Here is a 24457-nt window from a genome sequence, read left to right as displayed (position 1 = left end):
ATATAAGACCTATGAGGTTGTGAACTCAGTTTGTCTTATAACTCCGTCACCTATAACATTGGACTTTGTGTATGGTATTTAAACATCTCAACCCTGCAGCTGCTAGGTCTTACTTGATTTATATTTTAGAGCAGTCATAGAAATGTTCTTTTTCCTTACCTGAACCTGTGGTAGGAGCTCATTGAGATCTTTCTCCAAATTCCCTAGTATACTTTAAGTAAAACAATGGACTAGCCCGATTATTCTTATTTGAACTAAAACGTTATATGGCAGCAAGTATTTGGTTATTTATAGGCAATTGATTGTAGTTGTCTATAAGTGATAATTTAAGTAGTTGTTTTGCCATTGTATGCCATGGACTACCAGTTACTCAGCAACCCCTGGCAAAAGACTTATTAATACTTTTAAATCTAATCAGTTCAAAGAACTAATTCCACATTCCCATCCTTAAGGTACTTTTGTCCTGAAACAACTTGTGGTACAGGTCAGGAAAATCCTTAAGTAGCACTCTTCATTTTCTTCAAGTCTCTGATATTATGTTTATCTCAGTTACATCTGTCTAGAATGTTCTAGGCAATGAAATAACTGCTTTTGCAATGGAATTTAAAATAGTATCTTACCTAGTTATATCAAATTTCATTGAGTGTTTATTATTTATATATATAAGAGATAGTTTATTCCACTTAGCATAATGCCCTCAGGGTTTATCCATGTTGTGTCAGAATTTCCTTCCTTTTTAAGGCTAAATTATATTCCATTGTATGTACATACCACGTATTGTTTGTCCATTCATCTGTCAGTGGACATTTTAGGTTGCTCTACCTTTTGCTCATTGTAAATAATGCTACTATGAGCGTGAGTGTGCAAATATCTTTTTAAGTACCTTCTTTCAGTTCTCCTGGATATATACCCAAAAAGTGGAATTGATGGATCATATGATAATTTTATTTTTAATTTTTCAAGGAATTGTTGTACCGTTTTCCATAGTAGCTTCATCATTGCACATTCCTACCAGGAGTGCACAAGAATTCCAATTTCTTCACATCCTTGGCAACACTTCTTATATTCTGTTTTGTTGATCCTAATGTATGTGAAGTAGCGTCTCATTGTGATTTTGATTTGCGTTTCCCTAATGGTAGTGGTGTTGAGTATCTTTTTGATCAGTGACATTAAGTGCAAGCTACAGCAAAGCAGCACCTGACCCCACCTCTGGGCATTAGCGTGGGTGCTGCTTTACTTCCATTTTCCAATCTCAAGCAACTCTAACTCAGCAACATACAGAGAAGGGAATTCTGGATATCGTAGTTCCAGCTTAGCTAAATTGACACCATACAAAGTCACCACACTCTTCTTCTCAGTCAATACCCTAATTTAATATAAGACCTATGAGGTTGTGAACTCAGTTTGTCTTATAACTCCGTCACCTATAACATTGGACTTTGTGTATGGTATTTAAACATCTCAACCCTGCAGCTGCTAGGTCTTACTTGATTTATATTTTAGAGCAGTCATAGAAATGTTCTTTTTCCTTACCTGAACCTGTGGTAGGAGCTCATTGAGATCTTTCTCCAAATTCCCTAGTATACTTTAAGTAAAACAATGGACTAGCCCGATTATTCTTATTTGAACTAAAACGTTATATGGCAGCAAGTATTTGGTTATTTATAGGCAATTGATTGTAGTTGTCTATAAGTGATAATTTAAGTAGTTGTTTTGCCATTGTATGCCATGGACTACCAGTTACTCAGCAACCCCTGGCAAAAGACTTATTAATACTTTTAAATCTAATCAGTTCAAAGAACTAATTCCACATTCCCATCCTTAAGGTACTTTTGTCCTGAAACAACTTGTGGTACAGGTCAGGAAAATCCTTAAGTAGCACTCTTCATTTTCTTCAAGTCTCTGATATTATGTTTATCTCAGTTACATCTGTCTAGAATGTTCTAGGCAATGAAATAACTGCTTTTGCAATGGAATTTAAAATAGTATCTTACCTAGTTATATCAAATTTCATTGAGTGTTTATTATTTATATATATAAGAGATAGTTAATGGAAATTTAAGACTGTTGGCAATTGCAGATTTGGGATTCTATGTGACTATTTAAAAACAATCCATGATATATAGTAATTTGTATTTTTGCCTAAGCAGAAATTTGAGTTGTACTGTAATGCTAGATAGAATAAGCTAGTGAAAGACTTAGCTAGTGTGTAAACTTTGCTAATCACTGCCCATTCTGCATCTCAGTTTGGTCTTGTTTTCTAGTAGTCATTATGTTACTCATGAAATTCTGGTTTTGAAATATATAGTACTTATGATATATGTATTGTTTAAAAAAAAAATAATGACACACACCTGTGTACTCAACACTCATTTTGAGAAATAGCACATTAATATTGAAGTCCCTGGGAATATTTTTACTAAGGTATAAGTCCATTCCTCTATTAAAGGATAATTCATTGCCCCAGTGTTGTAACTAAAAAACAGTGTTGTAGGGACCATTCTTAATATAAGTCTCCCAATGCATTTGTGTAAGAATTTCTCTTGGATAAATACATAGGAATGAAATTGCTAAGTCAAGAGTATATGCAACTTCAGCTGTACTAGATTATGACAAATTATTTTCCAAAATGGTATTACAAATGTGCAGTTGACCCTTGAACAACATGGGGGTTAGAGGTGCTGACCCCCCCGTGCATTTGAAAATCCATGTATGTAACTTTTGACTCACCAAAAACTTAACTACTAATAGCCTACCATTGACCAGAAGCCTTACTGATAACATAAACAGTCGATTAACACATATTTTATATATTAAATGTATTATATACTGTATTCTTACAATAAAGTAAGCTAGAGAAAAGAAAATCTTATTAAGAAAATCATAAGGAAGATAAAATACATTTACAGTACTGTACTATATTTATCAATACCGTAAGTTTATATCATCTGTTTACAAGATGAATCATCTGTCAGTACCTACATCAATATTGTCTTACATATACAAAACATTGTAAATGTTACACATATTACTAACACTGGATATCAAAAATGGAAAGATAATGTGAAAAAGAAATCCATATTTATTTACCGGTAAAACAATTCATGCATTGATAATGAAGCAGCAGCAATATGATTACTTTGTGGTAGCCTAGCATAAATGATATGATCGCTTCACTGCAGCCTAGCCTATACACTACTGAATGAATCATTATAAAAATTTTATGGCATATAGTGTTATAGTTATATTCATAATACAGCATTGGAAACTGATTACATTTTTTTAAAAAACTACTTACCTATGGGCTCCGTGGCTCACTCGGGAGAGTGTGGCGCTGGTAGCACTGAGGCCGCAGGTTCGGATCATATATACGGATGGCCCATACGCTCACTGGCTGAGCATGGTGCAGACCACACCGTGCCGAGGGTTGCGATCCCCTTACCAATCAAAAAAAACAAAAACAAAAAAAACTACTTACCTATGATAACAGGCTGTTATGCACTTTCTCCAATTAGAAGAGACAGGCATATTGTATGGTAATGTAATTCTTTGAAAGCAAAGTTATAAAACACTAAAAAAACTAACATTATTAATTTTATATTAAATATAACTCATCTTATTACTATGTAAGGATAGGCTGTCCACTTCCATACAGTTCTTGCATGTGATATTCTACACAGTGAATGCTTATGTGATGATGACACAAAAATGTCTCCTCCAGTTCTTACTGTACAGGTATTAGATTTTCACATGAAGACATTCACACACATACACAACAGATGTTTATTAACTGTATAACATGATTATTATTAACAACTCATTAAGTAGAGGTGGATCATCATAAAGGTCTTCATCCTCCTTGTCTTACATTGGGTAGGCTGAAAAGGAGGAAGAGAAGGGATTGGTTTTGCTGTCTCAGGGGTATGAGAGGTGGAAGAGGTTGAAGAGGTCGGGGAGGCAGGAGAGGCAGGCACAGTTGTTATAACTTTACAGAAATACATTGTAATTTCTTTTTTTTTTTTTTTTCCTTTTTGTCTCTTTTTTCGTGTCCGGCAACGGATCGCAACCCTCAGTGTCGCGCCCGTACCAGACCGGGACCGGCAACGGGATCGCAAACCTCGGTGCTGCACCCGCACCTCGCTCAGCCAGTGAGCGGGAACCGGTCTGTATGTGGGATCTGAACCCTTGGCGGGAGCGCCACCATGCTCCCAAGCGGCGCACTGTAGCAGTGCGCCACTGGGCCAGCCCAATACATTGTAATTTCTGTCTGACTATTTTGCTTTTTCATTTTTCTGAAAATGCTTCTATATGATACCAATCCTTCTTTCACGATCTGCTTTAGTTTCAGTGCCCATATCATAGAAGGAAGGGTTCAGGTCATAAAAGTAGTCAAAAGCAGTCATGAATAATTGGAACCCTTCTGCCAGATTGTCATGTCAGTTTGTTTCTGGCTCTGCTTCTGTGTCTGATCTTCCTCAGCATCTGCATTGGTTCGGAAGTGCACATCTCCATCAAGTTGTCTTCTTTTAATTCCTCTGGTGTGGTACTCTTGAATTTCCCCAAGATCCATATCTTGAAGCCCTTCACTCCCCACCTTTTTTGCCTTATCCACAATCTTTTTAATAGTTTTCTTGATTGGCTCTGTCATAAATCCTGTGATGTCATGCAGAACATCTGAGCACAGTTTTGTCCAACAGGAATTTATTGTTCCAGACTTGATGGCTTTCAGGGTTTTTTCTATAACAACAATGGCATCTTCAATGGTGTAATCCTTCCAGGCTTTCATGATGTTCTTTCTGTCAGGGTTATCTTCCATAGCATTGACAATCCTTTCCATAGAGTACTGTGTGTAATTAGCCATAATGTCTTCATGACCCCCAATCTAGATGCTGAATTAGAGGCATTGTGTTTGGAGGCAAGTAGACCACTTCAGCACCTTTGGTATTGAACTCATGGTGTTCTGGGTGGCCAGGGGCATTGTCCAATGTCAAAAGAACTTCAAAAGGCAGTCCCTTACTGGCAAGGTACTTTCTGACTTCAGGGACAAAACATTGATGGAAGCAATTCGGAAAAAGGTTCTCATTGTCCAGGCCTTCTTGTTGTATGAACAAAAGACTGGCAGCCAGTGTTCATCTTTCTCCATCAAGGTTCGGCATTTAGCAGCTTTATAGTTAAGGGCAGTCCTGATCATAAACCCAACCACATTTGCATAAAACAGTAGAGTTAGCCTGTCACTTCCTGCCTTAAATCTTGGTGTTCACTTCTCTTCCCTACTAATAAGTGTCCTTTTGTTGCAGAATAGGGCACTTTTGTTTGCATTAAAAACCTGTTCAGGCAGATATTCTTTCTTCTCTTTGATTTTCTTAATGGCATCTGGGAACTCGTCTGCTGCCCCTTGGTCAGCAGAACCTGCTTCTCCTGTTATCTTGACAATATTTTAAACTAAACCTCTTTCTAAAATCACCAAAGCATCCTTTGCTGGCAGTAAGTTGTTAGCTTTAGATCCTTCACTTTCCTTTATGTTGTCATATAACGACTTTGCTTTTTCTCAATCATATTAGAGTATATAAGTATGCCTTTCTAATAGCAATTCTGCACCCACATAAAAGTTGCATTTTCAACAGGAGATATAAAGGTATTTCACAAAAAGTGTAAAGTTTTCATGCCAGCTGGCATAACTGCAAAGACAGCTTCACACATTTCCTTTTTTTTTTTTTTTTATGATGGTCCTTGTGCTAGATTCACTTATCTTGAAATGGCAGGCAACCTAGCTGCAAACCTCAATCTATGGTTCATACCAAACAATTCAACTTTTTCTTGTAATGTCATGACTTTTCTCTGCTTCTTGGGAGCACTTACAGCATCACTAGTGCCACTTCGTATGGGTCCCATGATGTTATTCAAGGTTTATGAACACAATGAAAAATAAGCATGAACTGCAAGAGATCACTTTTTACTGCGATATACAGCATACTGGAGAAATGAACTGCTCATGCAGAGTGTTTTAAGTAGATGCAACCCTTGAGCTCACCACAATAGCAATAGGAGGGAGCTACAAAATTATTACTATACTACACTATGTACTATAGTTAATTTTATGCAGTTATGATTTAATACTGCATCCTTACCTTTGTTTACTTTTCTCTCAACTGTGCATTGTGCCATGTCTGTAAATGTTTGTGTGCACAAGTGTTTATAAATTTTAACTTTTTATAAGAGATTTGTGTACATTTTATGATAGTAAATGATAAAGTAGACTAGTATCTACATATATTTTATGTATTCATGACATATCTTTCTCTTAATTTTCTTGATATTTCTAGGCTATGTGGTTCGTCTGCAAGTTTTTTCAAATTGTCCCAAATCTCCAAAAATTTTCCAACTTAGTTATTGAAAAAAATCTGCACATAAGTAGACCCATGCAGTTCAAACCCATTTTGTTCAAGGGTCAACTGTATACTCTTAAAGCAATGTATGGGAGTTTTTATTGCTTCACATCCTTGCCAACTTTTGATATTAGAAGTTCTGAATTTTCAAATTCTGCCAGTCCAGTGATTATTAAAGGGCTTATCATTGTAGTTATAATTTGCATTTCCCTGATGACTAATAAATGGAATAATTTTTTCATGTTTATTGGCTTTGCATGTTTTTCTGTGTAGGAAAATGCCAATTTGCTTCTTTTGCCCTTTTTTCTTTTGCATTGTTTCTGTTTTTCTCATTGATTTTTAGGAGTTTTTAATATGTTCTGAACACCAATTCTTTGATAATTATACATGTTGCAGGTATCTCTTCCTAGTTTGTGGTTGTCTTTTCTCTGTATTTCTGATGTCTTTTGATGAATATGTTTGTAATTTTAATGTAGTCAACTTTATTAATCATTTTCTTCATGTTTGGACACTTTTTTATGTCTTCTGCAAGAAATCCTTCCCTACCATGAAGTCATAAAGATATTCTCATATTCCCTTAAAATGTTTAATAACATTGCCTTTCATATTTAAGTCCTTAATCTATCCGAAGTTGATTTTTTAAATTGAAACATAATTGATTATACATGTTTGTGAGGTACAGAGTTGAACATCAATACCTGTGTATAATATGTGATGATGATTAAATCAGGATACTTAGCATATTCATCATTAAGAAATATAAGCATTCTGTGTGTCCATTGATTGACCAATTTCTCACCAACCCCTCTGAAATTGATTTTTGTGAATTGTATGAGATAGAAGTCCAGTTAATTTTTTTTCCAAATAAATAACCAGTTGTTCCAGAACCAGTTTTTTTTAATACTATATCCTTTCTCCACTGATTTGCAGTGGCCCATTTCTTATACATCAGATTTCTATAAATACATGGGTCTGTTCCAGATTTCTATTTTGTTTATCTATTTGCCTATTTATGCAGAGCATCACATAGCCTTAATTAAAATTTTATGATAACTTTTAATATCTGCCAAGGCAAGTCCTCGTGCTATATCTTCCTAAGAAATGTCTAGCCTATTCTTTGTCCTTTTCCATATAACTTTAGAATAGCATTATTAACTTCCATGGGAAACTCTATTGGGACTTTGATTAAAATTTAATTGGATCCATAGATTAATGTAGGAAGAAATGACATTTTAGCAACTCTTCCTGTCCATAAACGTGGTATATTTCTTAATATATCTAGGCCTTTAATGTCTTTCATAACATTTTATGATTTTCTCCATGAGAGTCTTACTCATCATTTGTTAAATTTATTCCTAGTTACACTATTTTTTTTTTTTTGTCTTTTTCCGTGTCCGGCAACGGATCGCAACCCTCAGTGTCGCCCCCGTACCGGACCAGAACCGGCAACGGGATCACAACCCTTGGTGTTGCCCCCGCGCCTCGCTCAGCCAGTGAGCGGGAACCGGTCTGTATGTGGGATCCGAACCCTCGGCGGGAGCGCCTCCATGCTTCCCAAGCGGCGCACTAGCGCAGTGCACCACCGGGCCAGCCCCTAATTACACTATTTTTGTTGTTGGTATTATAAATGCTATATTCTTTTTTGGAAATTTATTTATTTGTTTGTTTATTTTAAGAAAAATAAATTTTATTTTTCTCCATGAGAGTCTTACTCATCATTTGTTAAATTTATTCCTAGTTACACTATTTTTTTTTTTTTGTCTTTTTCCGTGTCCGGCAACGGATCGCAACCCTCAGTGTCGCCCCCGTACCGGACCAGAACCGGCAACGGGATCACAACCCTTGGTGTTGCCCCCGCGCCTCGCTCAGCCAGTGAGCGGGAACCGGTCTGTATGTGGGATCCGAACCCTCGGCGGGAGCGCCTCCATGCTTCCCAAGCGGCGCACTAGCGCAGTGCACCACTGGGCCAGCCCCTAGTTACACTATTTTTGTTGTTGGTATTATAAATGCTATATTCTTTTTTGGAAATTTATTTATTTATTTGTTTGTTTATTTTAAGAAAAATAAATTTTATTAATATTATTTTTTACATTCTGGGATGTTGTTTTGGAGCAGTTGGGAGAGAGGAAGGGGAAGGAAATGAGATGGAAGAAGGAGTGAGGAGGGGGGGCAGGATTGAGGCCTGTGGAACCACCTTTGTTCCCCTGGGGGGGCGGGGGGGGCTTCCAGTGGTGGCTTGGTCATTGCTGGGCTGGGTGCAGATGTCAGAGGGGTGTGGAAAAGCCCTTGTCCCCAAACATCCCAGCTCGGAAACCCGGGGCCCTTCTTGCTGTGGCTTGGTCATCATCACTGGGCTGGTTGCACATGTCGAGGGGCCATGGCTGAGGCCTCCTACTGTGCCTGCTTGGGAGAGCACAGGGTGCTTCCTGAAGTGGCATGGTGGTTGTCACTGGGCTGGTTGCATGTGTCGGGTGGGTGTGGCTGAGTGCCTCAGCTCCTCACCCATCCAGGTAGGGAGAGACCAGGGTGCTTCCTGTGGTGGTCCTGTGTCGCCACTGGGCTGGCTGTGGGTGTCGGGAGGCCTGGCCAAGGCCTGAGGACCCCCACCACCCTGGCTCAGGAGAGCCTGGGGCATTTCCTGTGGGGGCTTGGTGGTCGCCACTGGGCTAGCTGCATGTGTCGGGTGGTATGGCCAAGGCCCCAGGACCCCACCGCCCCAGCTCGGGAGAGCCCTGGGCGCTTCCTGCGGCAGCTCGGTGGTTGCCGCTGGGCTGGCTGTGTGTATTGGGGGTGGGGGGTAAGGCCAAGGCCTGAGGCCCCCATCTCCCTGACTTGGAGAGCCTGAGGCGCTTCCTGCAGTGGCTCGGTGGTCACTGCTGGGCTGGCTGCATGTGTCAGGAAGGTGTGGATGAGGCCCTCATCCCCCACCCTCAGGATTGATTGGCAGGTGTTGGGGGGCATTGCTGAGGCCCCCAACCCTCCCTCATTTCTGCCTTGGTATCCCAGGGCACTTCCAGTCCTTCAAGGTGTTATAGGTGTTCTTTGGTGAAATGAGACCTTTACTAGTTAATATGAAACTTTGTCTCTGGTTGCGGGTACTTTGTTTTTTCTTTTAGTTCTGTGTTGGGTTATTTGCTGTTCCCTCCATTTAAACTGTGCACTAGAACTAATTTGTTGTCCTTTGCTTACTTCTAAAATGAGGGAACTTCCTGTGGGGGCCAGTACTTGAGCTCTGTGGTTGAGATAAATTGCTGCTTTGCTGCTGATTCCCTAGGGAAGGCTTTTTGGGCAGCTCGGATTTTAATGGTTGATTTTATAGGTACTTCCGGCTCTCAGGAGATCTGAAACTCTAGTCTGGGCCTGAGCCTTTTCAGCAAACTGTACCCACTGCAGTTCTGTATTCCTAACCAATCTCCTCTGAGTGGTCCTTCACTGATAGGGGGCAGATCAGCTGTTCTTGCTGTGCCCCAGTGTTTTCCCAGTGGGCCCATCTCCCCCACCACACATGCTACGAACACTTCCCATGGGACAGGCCCATGCACTAGTCCCTTGCAATGACTCACCGGCCTCTGAGTGGCTCCTTTTCTTCAGTTGTTATGGCTCCTCGCCCCTAAGTGAGTCCACAGGAACGCTATTGGTGGTCTTCCTGGCCTGGGGGGTCGCCAAGGCCCTCTTCTCCCCTGCTGCCTCCAAGCAACTTCATCCGGAGGGCACAGCTGCGGCTTTTGCCAGCTCCTGCTCCATGCAATCAGCAGCTCCAGCCTGGAAGCAGCCAGGGCTCAAAACGGTCCAAGTGGTTTTTTTCTCTCTCTCATCATGGCTTCTGCCTTCATGCACTCCATGGGTCTCTCCTCTTCCCCTGAGCTTTAGCAGCCCCAGCTTGGCTGTCATTGCTTTTTTATAATTGTAAATCGGTTGATTTGTAGGCGAGAGTGACACTGGGGGACTGTCTGTTCCTCCATCTTGACTGGAAGCCTGGGTTAAAGGGAACTTTCTCAATCAGATAAATAAAAGACCGTTGGCCCTTTATATCTGTGGGTTCCACTGTCAAAAATTAAAATACAAACCACACACTAGGAGAAAGTATTGGCAAAACATATCTGTTAAAGGACTTATATCCAAAAATATATAAAGAATCCTTTCAACTCAAAACAAGGCACTTAATTTTTTTTAATGGATAAGAGAATTGAACAGACACTTTATCATAGAGGATATATGGGTGGTAAATAAGCACATGAGAATATGTTCAATATTTTTTGCTATCAGGGAAATGCAAATTAAACCTTGAAGAGATACAACTACCCACCTTTCAGGATGGTTAATATTAAAGAGACTGAAAATACTAAGTTCTGGCAATGATGCAGAGTTACTAGAACTCTCAAATAAAATGGTACCACTAGTATGGAAAACAGTTTGGCAGTTTCTTATAAAGTTAAACATATACTTACCATGTGATTAAGCAATCCCATTCATAGCTATTTACTCTTAAATAATGAGCACTTATGTGAACACAAAAACCTGTACGTGAATGTTAATTAGCAGCTCTATTCATGATTGCCAAAACTTGGAGACAACCCACATGTCCTTCAACACAGGAATGGCAAACAAGCTGGTACATGCATACAGTGGAATACTACTCAGCAATAGAAATGAACTGTTATATATACTACAATGCAAATGAATCTCAAAAACAAATATCCTGAGTTAAAGAAACCACTCTTAAAGGGTTATAGATGATATAATTTCATTTATATAACATTCTCAAAAGGACAAAACCATAGTGTCAGAGAAGAGACCAGTAGTTACCATGGATTTGGGGTAGGGAGAGGGCATAACTATAAATAGCAATAAGAAATTTTGTGGGGTGTATTAGTCCATTTTCTGTTGCTTATAACAGAATACCTGAAACTACGTAATTTATAAGAAAATGAAATTTATTTCTTATAATTTGGAGGCTGGGAAGTCCAAGGTCCAGGGGGGCATATCTGGTGAGGGTGGCCTTCTTCTTGGAGACTGTACAGAGTCCCATGGCAGTGCAGAGTATCACATGGCAAGGATGGTAAGAGAATGTTTGTTAATGTGCTCACTTGCTCTCCTTATAACACCACCACTCCACACCACCCATGATAATCCATTAAACCATTAACCCATTACTCCATGAACAGATTAATCCATTCATGAGAACATTGCCTTTATGTTCCAATCACCTCTTAAAGGTTCGACCTTTCAACACTGCCATATTGAGAATTAAACTCCCACAGGAGTTTTGGAGGGGACAAACATTCAGATCATAACATGGGGTGATAGAACTGTTCTGTATTCTGATTCTGATGGTGATTACATGGATCTGTTGAGAATTAAACTCCCACAGGAGTTTTGGAGGGGACAAACATTCAGATCATAACATGGGGTTATAGAACTGTTCTGTATTCTGATTCTGATGGTGATTACATGGATCTATATCTGTGCTAAAATTCATAGAACTGTAGAACCAAAAATCAAGTTAATTTTACTATGTTATTTTAAAATATAAAATAAAATAATTTTTTTTAAGTTTTTTTCCTCAGAACTCTGAAAACATTGCTCTCCATGGTTTTCTATCATCTAGCATCATTGAGCTTTTTTTTTTAACCTGATTATTGTTTCTTTGTAGAAAACCTGCTCTCTTTGATTTTTGTTTTTGGTTTTATTTTCCTCTAACAGTTTTTAGAATCTTTTATTTTTGGTATAATGAAATTGCAGCACAATATCGGTATGGGTGTTTTTCATTTATCCTACTAGACACTCATTGGACTCTTTGCATCTGAAGACTAAATTTATTTTTCATTATTTCTTTTACTTTCTCCCACCTGCTTCCTCCATTCTCTACTTCCATTACTCCTGTTAGGCATATTTTAGAAGCTTTAACTTCATCCTCTATATTTCTTAATTTTTTAAAATTCCTTAATATACAGGTAAAATAAAAGGATGCCATGAGAAAAAAATATACATATTTACAGCTCTTCCTTTGCATTTTAATTTTAGCAATCACATTTTAAATTTTCAATTGCTTTTTCATAGATATAGTGTAGTTTCAAACTTTCATGAGGACATTATTTATAATTTACTGGAAGATTTCTTCTTTTACCTGAGTTAGACATTTCCACAGATAACATTTTTAGATTCAGTTCAATACATTATTGCATTTGAGAGGAAAGAGAATATAGAGGTTTAAAGCACAAATACTGGAGTGAGACTACTTGGGTTCAAATTCCAGCTCTGCCATTTGTGGCCATGTAATATCAGGCAAATAATTTAACCTCTGAGTGTCTTTGTTCCTTCACCAACAAAATTAACTAATTATAGCATCTACCTCATAGAGATTGTAAAGATTAAATGAAATAATTTCTGTAAATTCAAATGTAGAATGTATCTGATACTGAGTAAACACTCAGTAAATGTTAGCTAGTATTACTGTATACCAGGTGCAATGTTCTAGTTTCTAGGCATATAAACTTCAAACAAATTTGGTCCATTCACTCAAAAAACTTTTAAAAAGCTTGATATTATTGTCAAGCTTAGCATTCACTTTCTATCTTAATGGGACATATAAATACCATTGTGTTCAAAATCCTGATACATTCTCTATGGTTTTATAAGTTTATTTAGTGTTAAAATATAATCCAAGGTTTTTGCCTGTCCTTTTGTCTATTTTGTGCTTAGCATTATACGTGGAAAGAGCAGGGAAATATGGGGGCCTGCATGTGGACGTGCCAAGGAGGGGGGGGGGGGGGGTGTCGGGGTCGGGTCCACACCATGAAGGCCTTGCAAGCCTGGCGGAAGAGTTTGGTCATTATTCTGCAACGGTCAGAACATAGCTGAAATTTTTGATCAGGAGAGTAATATGATATAAAGAGGTATTTTTGCCTTTAGTGCCTGTCCTTATGTAGAAGATACAAGTATTTCAACATTTTGGACAATTGAATTTTTTTTCTGAGCTATGTCTAATCTGAACTCTAAAGGAAAGTCAGTTCTGTAATACTTTGTGCCTTTCGTTCCCATTTTTTTCTTTAATGTTTAAATATTAACATTTTGAGAGACTCTAAAGTTTTGTGAAATAGGAATGTTGGCCATGTCAGTTCAGAGGTTTGTAGGTTAAAAGTGTAAAGTAATTGAGGTTAGTGGGAAATTAAAATCGCAGGGCTCACTCTTCAATTGTAGCAGGAAAATTAAAGGTAAGTTACATAGCAAAGTTCAGAATAAAACATGTATAAGTATTCAAGTCCTTGCAAGTTTATAAATTGCCTGGTATGTTTGTAACTACAATGCTATTATGTGGCCAAAGCACAGGGGACTAAAGAATGTGTATTTATAGACTGATTCCCCAACAGATAACTGCACTATCCTGGAATGCTCTTGCTGTGTCAATGGTTGTTAGACTTATTGTTTTAAAATTTTTCTGTCTTTCAACCTAATTAACTTAGAATGTCTCTAACATGATTTGCAAAGAATTTTATATTTATATTTTGCAATCAGCTTTTGACTGGCTCACAGGTTTGAGACATGCACTACAATGTGTAAACATTTTGTAAGATAATAAATAGCTTTTTCTACTCTAAATGTTTTATGTTTGCCAGTTCCCTGCTAATTGGTCATGGATTGAAATTCCCCATTGTTTAATTTTTTTAATTCGTGGAAAATTTTTATAAATGAGTGTGTGGGGCTTCTATCACAGCTGTTGTCATTTAAAGTTTGGACAGAATCATTACAAATGAAGCCCTGCTGTGAAATCAAAGTCAAAAGGCATCTTGGCATCTCAACCATTTCCTTGGGAGAAGATTACAGCTCAAGTCTGTTGAACTTTATTGCCTTGGGCCTCATGATAGTCTTCAGAAACATGCAAGGCATTTCTGTTAAAGAAATTCAGATGTGCTAGGACACAGATGACATTCTTTTGCATAGCAGTGTCCTAAGGGGATAAGGAATAAGTCAGGAAGAAAAAAGATGATTCACACTTTTTGCTGTGTTCTGGGATTATTTTATAAAATCCGTGGAGATGACAGAAACAATGCAGTGATACCACATAGTAAAAAGATATGGTGTTTTCCTACATGGCCTAACTGTATTTTTTTTTTTTTCTTTTTTTTGTCTTTTTTTGTGACGGGCAACGGATCACAACCCTCAGTGTCGCACCCGTACCGGACCGGGACCGGCAACGGGATCGCAACCCTCGGTGTTGCTCCCGCCCCTCGCTCAGCCAGTGAGCGGCCGGTCTGCATGTGGGATCCGAACCCTCGGCGGGAGCGCCACTGCGCTTCTCAAGCGGCGCACTGTAGCAGTGCGCCACCAGGCCGGCCCTGTATTTTTAAATAAAAACCTGAACATGACTTCAAATAATGAATTGCCCTCAAAGTCATCTTTCAGTTGATCTTTATCATCCTCTTTCAAAGAAGTTCTCATTGATTCATATTTCTTTTCTCTTTTTCTATCCTCTTCCTTCCTTTCACTCACGCACATTTTATTCCTAGAGGCATGACTAGGGAGGAGATGTTACTCAGATAACTCTAATAGTCACTCTTTTTATATTCTCATTGATTCATATTTCTTTTCTCTTTTTCTGTCCTCTTCCTTCCTTTCACTCACGCACATTTTATTCCTAGAGGCATGACTAGGGAGGAGATGTTACTCAGATAACTCTAATAGTCACTCTTTTTATATTCTCATTGATTCATATTTCTTTTCTCTTTTTCTGTCCTCTTCCTTCCTTTCACTCACGCACATTTTATTCCTAGAGGCATGACTAGGGAGGAGATGTTACTCAGATAACTCTAATAGTCACTCTTTTTATATTCTCATTGATTCATATTTCTTTTCTCTTTTTCTGTCCTCTTCCTTCCTTTCACTCACGCACATTTTATTCCTAGAGGCATGACTAGGGAGGAGATGTTACTCAGATAACTCTAATAGTCACTCTTTTTATATTCTCATTGATTCATATTTCTTTTCTCTTTTTCTGTCCTCTTCCTTCCTTTCACTCACGCACATTTTATTCCTAGAGGCATGACTAGGGAGGAGATGTTACTCAGATAACTCTAATAGTCACTCTTTTTATATTCTCATTGATTCATATTTCTTTTCTCTTTTTCTGTCCTCTTCCTTCCTTTCACTCACGCACATTTTATTCCTAGAGGCATGACTAGGGAGGAGATGTTACTCAGATAACTCTAATAGTCACTCTTTTTATATTCTCATTGATTCATATTTCTTTTCTCTTTTTCTGTCCTCTTCCTTCCTTTCACTCACGCACATTTTATTCCTAGAGGCATGACTAGGGAGGAGATGTTACTCAGATAACTCTAATAGTCACTCTTTTTATATCTAAAACTGATGTTCTTGAATTAAAACCAAAGATCACTTGATCTAATTTAAGATATATCCAACCAGTAATGGGATTCCAACAAAGTTCCCACAAAGACATCATAAAAGAACATAGTTGTCCTCAAATTTAAGGATGTAGACCATTCAGCCTATCTTAGCCCTTTAAATTGTGTTCTTATTTGTCGTTTGTTTTCTCTCTTGGCCTAAAGAATTTCCTATGTTCATTAGCAACAACATGCCTGGCATATAGTAGGTACTCTAAATATTTGTTGAATGAGTGAAAATTGTTATTCTAAGGAGTATCCTTCTAATTACTCTCAACACTCATTCTGGAAATCTAAGACCTAGCAAGATCATTTGTTCGATTTTTTAGCTTTATGTCATTCTGAAAAGACATAACAGCTTGCCATAAATATTGATACTGCTTCTTATTTGCTGCTATAAAAATGCCATCAGTAGTAGATCTGCAACATAACCAGCGCCACTTTAGAAAGGCCCAAGTACAAAATGGGGCTGCTCACCTCCTCCCCCCTTCCCTTTACGAGAAGCCTCCTGACTTTAACAGAAACCCCTTTTGCTCCCACAAGGATGCAGTTCTCCACCCCAATCCACATTAGCATAATGACCCTCCTTGATGGTATCAGCCAGCCCTTGGTGCATTATATAAGCTCTACCACCCCCATGCCCGGCGCTGTCCCCCATTTTCAGGGCAGCCCCATGCTGCCTGCCACTTTGAGGACATACCAGCAGATTTCTTTCTTTAATAAAGCTTGAATGGTACCTAGCATCTCAGCTCACTTTCTTTCAATCAGATTGCTTATAGTTTAGTAAGGAGACAAATAAGTAAATAGATAATTACAATATAGTGTGATATACTAAGCATTTTTTAGCCTCAGTGATAATAACTTAACATTTGAGTATGTACTATGTGCCAGGTACAGTTTTAAGTGTATGCACTATTTTTAACTTAATTGCATTATGATCTGACAACTATGTCTGTGTAATTCAAAAGATTTTGAAATTTACTGATACTTATTTTATGGCCCAGTATAGTATGAGGTCAATGTTTCTAAATCCATGTGAACACTTGTGGGTACAGTGTTAGAGTATGGTGTCTATTAGATCCACCAGTGATCTGTTTTTGTATACAGTGTTCTATGTATATATTCATTAGGTCTAGCTTTTGAAGTATTTCTTTAAATCTGTAGGATTACTGATTTTCCTACCTGCTTGATCTATCAATTACTGAAAAATGTATATTAAAACCTTTCAGTATGATTGTGAATTTATCTTTTTATCTTTTTTTTATGTCTGTCAATTTTTGCTTTGTATGTTTTTAGGCTAAGTCACTAAGTTTATATACTTTCAAAATTGTTGGGAAAAAAATCTCTGGTAAATTGAGCAATTTATCATTATGTAATGCTTTTTTATCTCTAGTAATTCTTTTTGCCTTAAAGATTATTTTGGCTGATTATTGAAATACCTACACCAACTTCTTTTGGTAGTTTGCTGGTACATATTTTTCATCCTTTTAACTTTTGTGTATCCTTACATACAAATAAGTTTTTTGTTTTTTGGGGTTTTTTTTCCCTTTTTGTCTTTTTTACTGACCGGTAACGGGATCGCAACCCTCGGTGTTGCTCCCGCACCATGCTCAGCCAGTGAGCGGGAACCTGTCTCCACATGGGATCCGAACCCTCGGCGGGAGCGCCGCCACACTCCCAAGCAGCGCACTCTCCATTGCACCACCGGGCCGGCCCCAAATAAGTTTTTTTAAACAACAAGTGTTTGGAATCAGGTTTTTGGTTCAGTGACAATCTTTGTCTTTTAACCAGAACATTTGGTCCATTTGTGCTATGGTATTTGTATTTATTTCTATAATTTTATTTTGTTCTTTTCTGATTGTTTCCTTTTTCTGGGTTTCCTTTTTTCTTCTTTCTTGTTTTCCTTTGAGTTGCAGGTTGTTTTTTCTTTTCTTTTCTTTTTTTTTTTTCTATCACTCAATTTTTTTTTTTCCTCTTTATTCCTTTGGTGATAGTACAGAAATTTTTAAATGCTCACTTAAATTATCAAAGTTCAACTCCAGTGTACCACCTTACAAAGTCTGTCCTACCTTGATTGTATATTTTAGTTGTATCTTAAATTTTTTACTACCAAAAGACAGAATTGTCATTGTTTTATGCAGTCAATATATGTTTAGATTTACCCACATGTGTATCACTTTCTCTGCTTAATATATCCCAGACTTTCCATCTGGTGTCCTAGGTCACTCTAGGGGTTCCAGCTTTATGGTAGTTCTCCTAATGGATTTCCTATCTTAAGCAAGTGCTGGGATTTATCTCCTATCCCCTGAGTCCCTTATGTTCAAAACCAGTACTCAAATTTGCTTACCAACTGTTCTTGACATAAAATTCAGCCTTAGTGCTCTATTTCTCTCTCAAAGTTGCCACTTAATTTATATTTTCATCTAAGAATTTCTTATTTTCTTGCCAATTTATTGCTTTGCATTAATAATTTTTAAATATTTTAGCCAACATTTTCTACTTTTTTTTTTTAGCAAAAGCGCTTATCCAAATATGAAAACAACCATAAGTCTGGAAATAAAAGTCTATAGCTAAGTTTTAAAATGATCTTTTGGTTGGAATTCTCTCAGTAGGTTTTTGATCTTAAGTCATCATTTTCCAAAATATATTCTACAACTAAATTCTTTAAAAATATTTTTGGGTGGTGGCCAGTTAGCTCAGTTGGTTAGAGCATAGCCTTATAACACCAAGGTCACAGCTTCAGATTCCCATGTTGGCCAGCCACACACAAAAAAATACATGTATATATATATATATATAAACACACACACACATTCTCGGTTTGCTGGTTAGCTCAGTTTGTTAGAGCGTGGCCTTGTAACGCCAAGGTCAAGGGTTTGGGTCTCTATGCTGGCCATCACCAAAAGGTATATACATATATGTTGTTAGTGAATTAGGTTTGAAAATGCTGCCTACCAAATTCCTCTCATAGAGTCACAGTTAAGAACCCTGAGAATTTCTGCTGTTTTCATACAAATTGTTATGCCCCTTTTCCAGTCTCTCCCCATCCCCCTTTCTATCTCCCCTCTCCCCTCTAATTACCCTAGATTTCTTCTGTCCTTTTGAAAGAGTAATTGTTACTCTGTGGATTTATTGCCTAGATGATCTGTCCAATGCTGAGAGGTGTGGTCAGGTCCCCCAATATTATTATAGAGCAGATGCTTCTTCTGTCACTCTGAAATGAGCTTTGTGGAGAGAGACATCCTCTTCTTTTCTTTATCTCTGCTGGTGACTCTCCTTGTGTCAATGCACTCCAGTGGCTGGCGGACCATCTGCGTGGTTGTTGTGGCTTATAGCCGCTTTCGCAGCAGCTGTTGTAGCATGTGTCCTTCCTTTTTGAGACTGAATAATACATCAGTGTGTGTACACACACATACACACCACTTGGGTTGCTTCTACCTTTTGGCTATTGTGAATAATGCCACTATGAACCTGAGTGTACAAATATCGGCTAGTCCTTGTTTTCAGTTTATTTGGGTATATACCCAGAAGTAGAATTGCTGGAACTTATAGTAATTCTAGTTTTCTTTTTCTTTTTTTTGAGGAAATACCATATTGTTTTCTACAGCAGCTGCAACATTTTACATTCCCACTGAGATTTTCTCACTGTCCTATTCCCCAGTAACATTTCAATCAATGTTTTTAACATCAGCGATATTTCTTACCTGATCAATAACAAAGTGCCCTTTGTATGTAACACTAAGAAAGAAAAAATACTTCCAATCAATTATAAGATGCATCCCCACCTCAGAGATGTTAAAATATGAAGAAAAAAAAAACCCAAGTCTTAGACTCAGTGAAGTACAGTAGTTAAATATACTAAAACACTCTCCAAAAAAAAAATGTTGTGTAAATTACACAGCTTTTAACACAATCTTTGAGCAGGACGGATAGCTGCTTACTAATCATGTATGAAAACGATATCTTTCTCAGATGTGTTTTTACGTCATTTCCAAAAGAATGTGCTTCAGGAACAATTTTTTTCCCCAAATCTTAGTTAACTATGCTTTAGTGCACTGGCACAGTGTGCCTGGTTTTGGGGGGTTTTACCAAGAAAAAAGAAAGAAAGAAAAATCTTGTTTATTTTTGTTTACTCAGCATTTCCCCAATTTCCCCCCAGGTAATAGCTATCAATACTCTACGAGACAACATTTGCAAAACAGTTTGAAAATCTCCCCCAACTCCTCTCCCTGCCCCCTATAAAAACTCTTATAACCCAGTATTATTGTAATACTTATTGGAGTTGAACATTCATTGCATTCTAAAACTGTGTTTTTCAGAACTGACAATGTATGAAGTTCAATTAAGAACCCTTTTAGTATCAAATGTACTCATGCTAGACAAGACTGGCTTTAGAGTAGGTGGCCATGACTTATGAAAGACAATCTCTTCCTTTTTTTCTCAGGGCAGTACTGCACCCTCCCCATCCCCACTGCTGGCTCTGCCAAGCCCAGTCGTATTTTGAAATAAGCCAGGGTTGTCTATCGTATATTCCCACTTTGCCTTCTGACTCTTCCTCCTGTTTTCCAGAGCCCTTGTCCCTGACACCACCGCACTTATGCAGCCCTAAGCCTCTCACTATCCTGTTCAGCCTATTCTCTTTACCCTCCCTTTCTCCCTCCCTCCCTCCCACTCCAAAATTAGTACTGGAAGCTCAAAAGACTCATATCCTCTACGTCAAGAATAGGAGGAAAGCAGTCAAGTACAAAAGCAGTGTCTAGAGGAAAGAACACCACACTGATAGGTAAATAAATCTGGACTCCAGTCGTGGCTCTACAGCTGACTTCTGTGCCTCTTTTCTCTTATCTGGAAAGGGAGAAATTGTACTAGAATAATCAATATCTTAGGCCCAGATCTGAGTTTAAAGTCAATTTATACAAATATATGAATAAGTGATGGATGGGGAATTTGTGTTTTGATGAAGATAGCTACACTGTCTAAGTTTGGGGCTTTAATCACTATACCTGACCCTCTAGAAAGAAGGTCAGTTGCAGCTTATGCTGTCCTTAGGTACTGTTCTAGGTTCTGGCCTCCCTGTGGCTCACACTGTGCCCCACTGCCAGACAGAGGAAGGACCATTAGTATGACTATTTACAAATATCCACCTAACGTAACGTCCTCAAGGTTCATCCATGTTGTAGCATGTGTACTTCCTTTTTGAGACTGAATAATACATCAGTGTGTGTACACACACATACACACCACTTGGGTTGCTTCTACCTTTTGGCTATTGTGAATAATGCCACTATGAACCTGAGTGTACAAATATCGGCTAGTCCTTGTTTTCAGTTTATTTGGGTATATACCCAGAAGTAGAATTGCTGGAACTTATAGTAATTCTAGTTTTCTTTTTCTTTTTTTTGAGGAAATACCATATTGTTTTCTACAGCAGCTGCAACATTTTACATTCCCACTGAGATTTTCTCACTGTCCTATTCCCCAGTAACATTTCAATCAATGTTTTTAACATCAGCGATATTTCTTACCTGATCAATAACAAAGTGCCCTTTGTATGTAACACTAAGAAAGAAAAAATACTTCCAATCAATTATAAGATGCATCCCCACCTCAGAGATGTTAAAATATGAAGAAAAAAAAAACCCAAGTCTTAGACTCAGTGAAGTACAGTAGTTAAATATACTAAAACACTCTCCAAAAAAAAAAATGTTGTGTAAATTACACAGCTTTTAACACAATCTTTGAGCAGGAACAAGTCTTAGACTCAGTGAAGTACAGTAGTTAAATATACTAAAACACTCTCCAAAAAAAAAATGTTGTGTAAGTTACACAGCTTTTAACACAATCTTTGAGCAGGAAGGATAGCTGCTTACTAATCATGTATGAAAACGATATCTTTCTCAGATGTGTTTTTACGTCATTTCCAAAAGAATGTGCTTCAGGAACAATTTTTTTCCCCAAATCTTAGTTAACTATGCTTTAGTGATAATTTGGAATTAAAGCAAAAACCCTACAGGACAGTAAGAATTGTATCCCAGGTTTTGGTTTTCATATATGAGATATTTGTGATTTCTGGTAAATATCCTAATGATGCTCATTTGTCTTTGTTTTGCTTAAGGATTGTTCAAGTTTAGAAGAGTACAACATTGCTGCAGCGTTACTCCCTTTGACCAGTGCTTTTTATAGGGTAAGTTTCATTGGTCTATATATAAGCTTGTTATGATTTATATAAATATATTCAGTTTGATTTATCATGGAATTACATGAACCTTGTCTTCTTAGTATACCTAAGACATATCTGTGGTTATATTTATTATAACATTTATGGCATGCTATGTATAGGAAATTTAATATAGAGCACTAAATCATCTCCTAAAATAGCACCCACTCGTCCCTACTTTGTTTCTTTATAGTACTTTATAACACCTGAAATTATGTTATGTATCAACCTACTTATATATTTGTTTTTCCCCTACCACAGAAAATAAATTCCATGAGGCTGGCATATTGTCTGTTTTCTTTGTTGGTATATCCCAGTGCCACTCAGTATTTATTTATTAAATGAATAAATGAATGATGTCAATTGAGGCAGAAATCAGAGTTTAACTTCACTGGACATTTCTATGAACCTTCTGAGATTTTCTAGAATGTTCGAAGTAATTTTTAAAATTCTGTTGTTTTTACAGTTCTTCTATCCATGTCTTTTCATAAATAGGTTAGTTCTTATGGCAAACAAATCAAGCAAATTCTCTCTTTTCCTGTGAAGGACTTGTAAAGAATTAGAAAACCACACTCTGAACAATGCATTTAACACATCCTTCTGAAATGTGCAATAGGAAACAGTAAGACTTGTGACAACAGGCTGACTAACTGTTCAGCCATATGCACAGTCGGCTTCAGGAGGCAATAAGTTAACAAGTTTGGCAAAATTCCATGTTGTTTTTCTGTACTATCAAACTTAATAATACAGACTTGTGTTTTAGGGGTGGCATTGCAGATTTGACTATTTGTTGTTGTCTTGGCTTGGCTTTGTTTGGTTTGGTTTGGTTTGGTTTGTTGTGGTGTGGTTTGGTTTGGAGGTAAATCAGTCAAAGTCCAGTCAGGAGTCAAAAACCACACCAGTAATTTGAATAGTAAATTTAATACAAGGAGTTATTAAATAGTACAGTAACTAAGAGGTAAAGAGAAGTCTAAAGAATACAGGAATAGAATATAGGGAGCAGTTATTACCTCTAGGGCTCAGGCAGAGTACCCAAGAAGGGACCAAAATTGGAAGAGGGTCCCCAGATCTAGGCTGATTCAGATCTTGTTGGAGAGGTGTTGCTGTGGCCCCTGGATGGCATAGAAGTTCACTGAGGTGCCACAGACAAGGACTGACAAGAAGGAAACCATCTCCTAGAGTGCTGGCAAAGCTTGCTGGAAAGCCACCCAATAAGAAGCCATTGAAGCTTCTAGGGTGCCAGTGAAACTTGGTAGGAAGCCACCAGCTGGGGTACCACTGAAACTTCATATATACGGAGCACCTCTGGGTGTGCCACACACCAGTAGCAGGTGCATGCAACAGGATCAAGAAGGAAAAAGCACACCAAAACCAGGAAGAGAAGATACTTCCTACTTCAATGTCCCTTTAGCACCTTTTACTGACAAAGCTGGCAAAGGTGAAATGTTTATAATGTCCAGTTCCATTATCACAAAGTAGGGCAAAGAAGGGTAGATTTGGAGAAAAGAGGCACTGCATTGATAATTGACAGAGGGGGTAAAGAGGGTGGATCACATTGATTCTTAGATATTTTCTAAATCTGTATCTTAACAGGAAATTATTTCTGGTGCATAGGGACTTGTTAGTTCAGGAAGTATATGTAAATTGCATTATCCTGGCCACAAATTGCAGATGAGCCATCCTTATACTGTCCAGCCAGTATAAACTCCTGCGCCTTACTCAGCCTTGCTTCAGACAATGGAGACAGCTGTTTGTTTTGTTTAAATTTACTTTTTAAATATCTTTAATAACATATATATATATTTTTTTCAATATAACAAAAGTTTGTTGATCATCTTGACATACAAAGTTACTGTGCCAGGCAACATCACGGGCAGCAACATTAATAAAACATTAACATGACCCTTAGGAGCTTTTATTAATAGTCTTTCTACTATTGCAAATGATTAAAAAAAAATCATATTGGTCCAAAATTCCACCAAGCAAATGCACACTTTCTTAAATAAAAGTAACACATGCACATTATTAGAAAATTTAGATATTACAGAAAGGTACAAAATGCAAAGGAAGAGCTCCCTTTCCCACCTCCGCCCCATTTCCCTGAACAGTTGGTTTCCTTCCTGGAGAGCAGAGTGGGTGTGTAGGGGAGTCATGCATTATTGCCAACATATACAGATAAAATTATCTTTTTGTTTGGTTGGTTTTGGTTTTTTTGTTTAAAAAAAGGAATCAAACCGTTCATTTTCTCACCTCACTTTTTTCACTTCCTAGTACATCTTGGAGAACCTTTCATAATAGCACATATACCTAATTATTTTTAATGAATAATTATATTTTTTCTTTTTAATTAAAAGATGGTGTATATACATACTGGCCAGCTGCCAAAAAAAAAAAAAAAGATTGTCTATACTTACTTACTAGTCTCATAAAGCAGGGTATTTCATTGGCCCAGA

General features: G+C 37.8%; 1 protein-coding gene across 1 annotated transcript in view; it reads left to right on the top strand.

Annotated features, from left to right (window-relative positions):
• LOC103604980 (myotubularin-related protein 13) overlaps positions 1–24457 on the top strand; it is a gene marked incomplete at its 5' end in the record, with an annotated part of 148821 nt that overhangs the window by 67862 nt on the left and 56502 nt on the right. Inside the window, one exon of the mRNA XM_008589562.1 lies at positions 21903–21971. Within this exon, the coding sequence (XP_008587784.1) occupies positions 21903–21971 (69 nt within the window). The remainder of the gene's footprint in view (positions 1–21902; positions 21972–24457) is intronic.

The sequence above is a fragment of the Galeopterus variegatus genome, unplaced genomic scaffold, assembly GCF_000696425.1.
Source record: "Galeopterus variegatus unplaced genomic scaffold, G_variegatus-3.0.2 Scaffold5519, whole genome shotgun sequence".
In the NCBI taxonomy this organism is placed as follows: Eukaryota; Metazoa; Chordata; class Mammalia; order Dermoptera; family Cynocephalidae; genus Galeopterus; species Galeopterus variegatus.
Note: the sequence above shows the minus strand (reverse complement) of the source record. Positions and strands in the feature narration are given on the sequence as shown.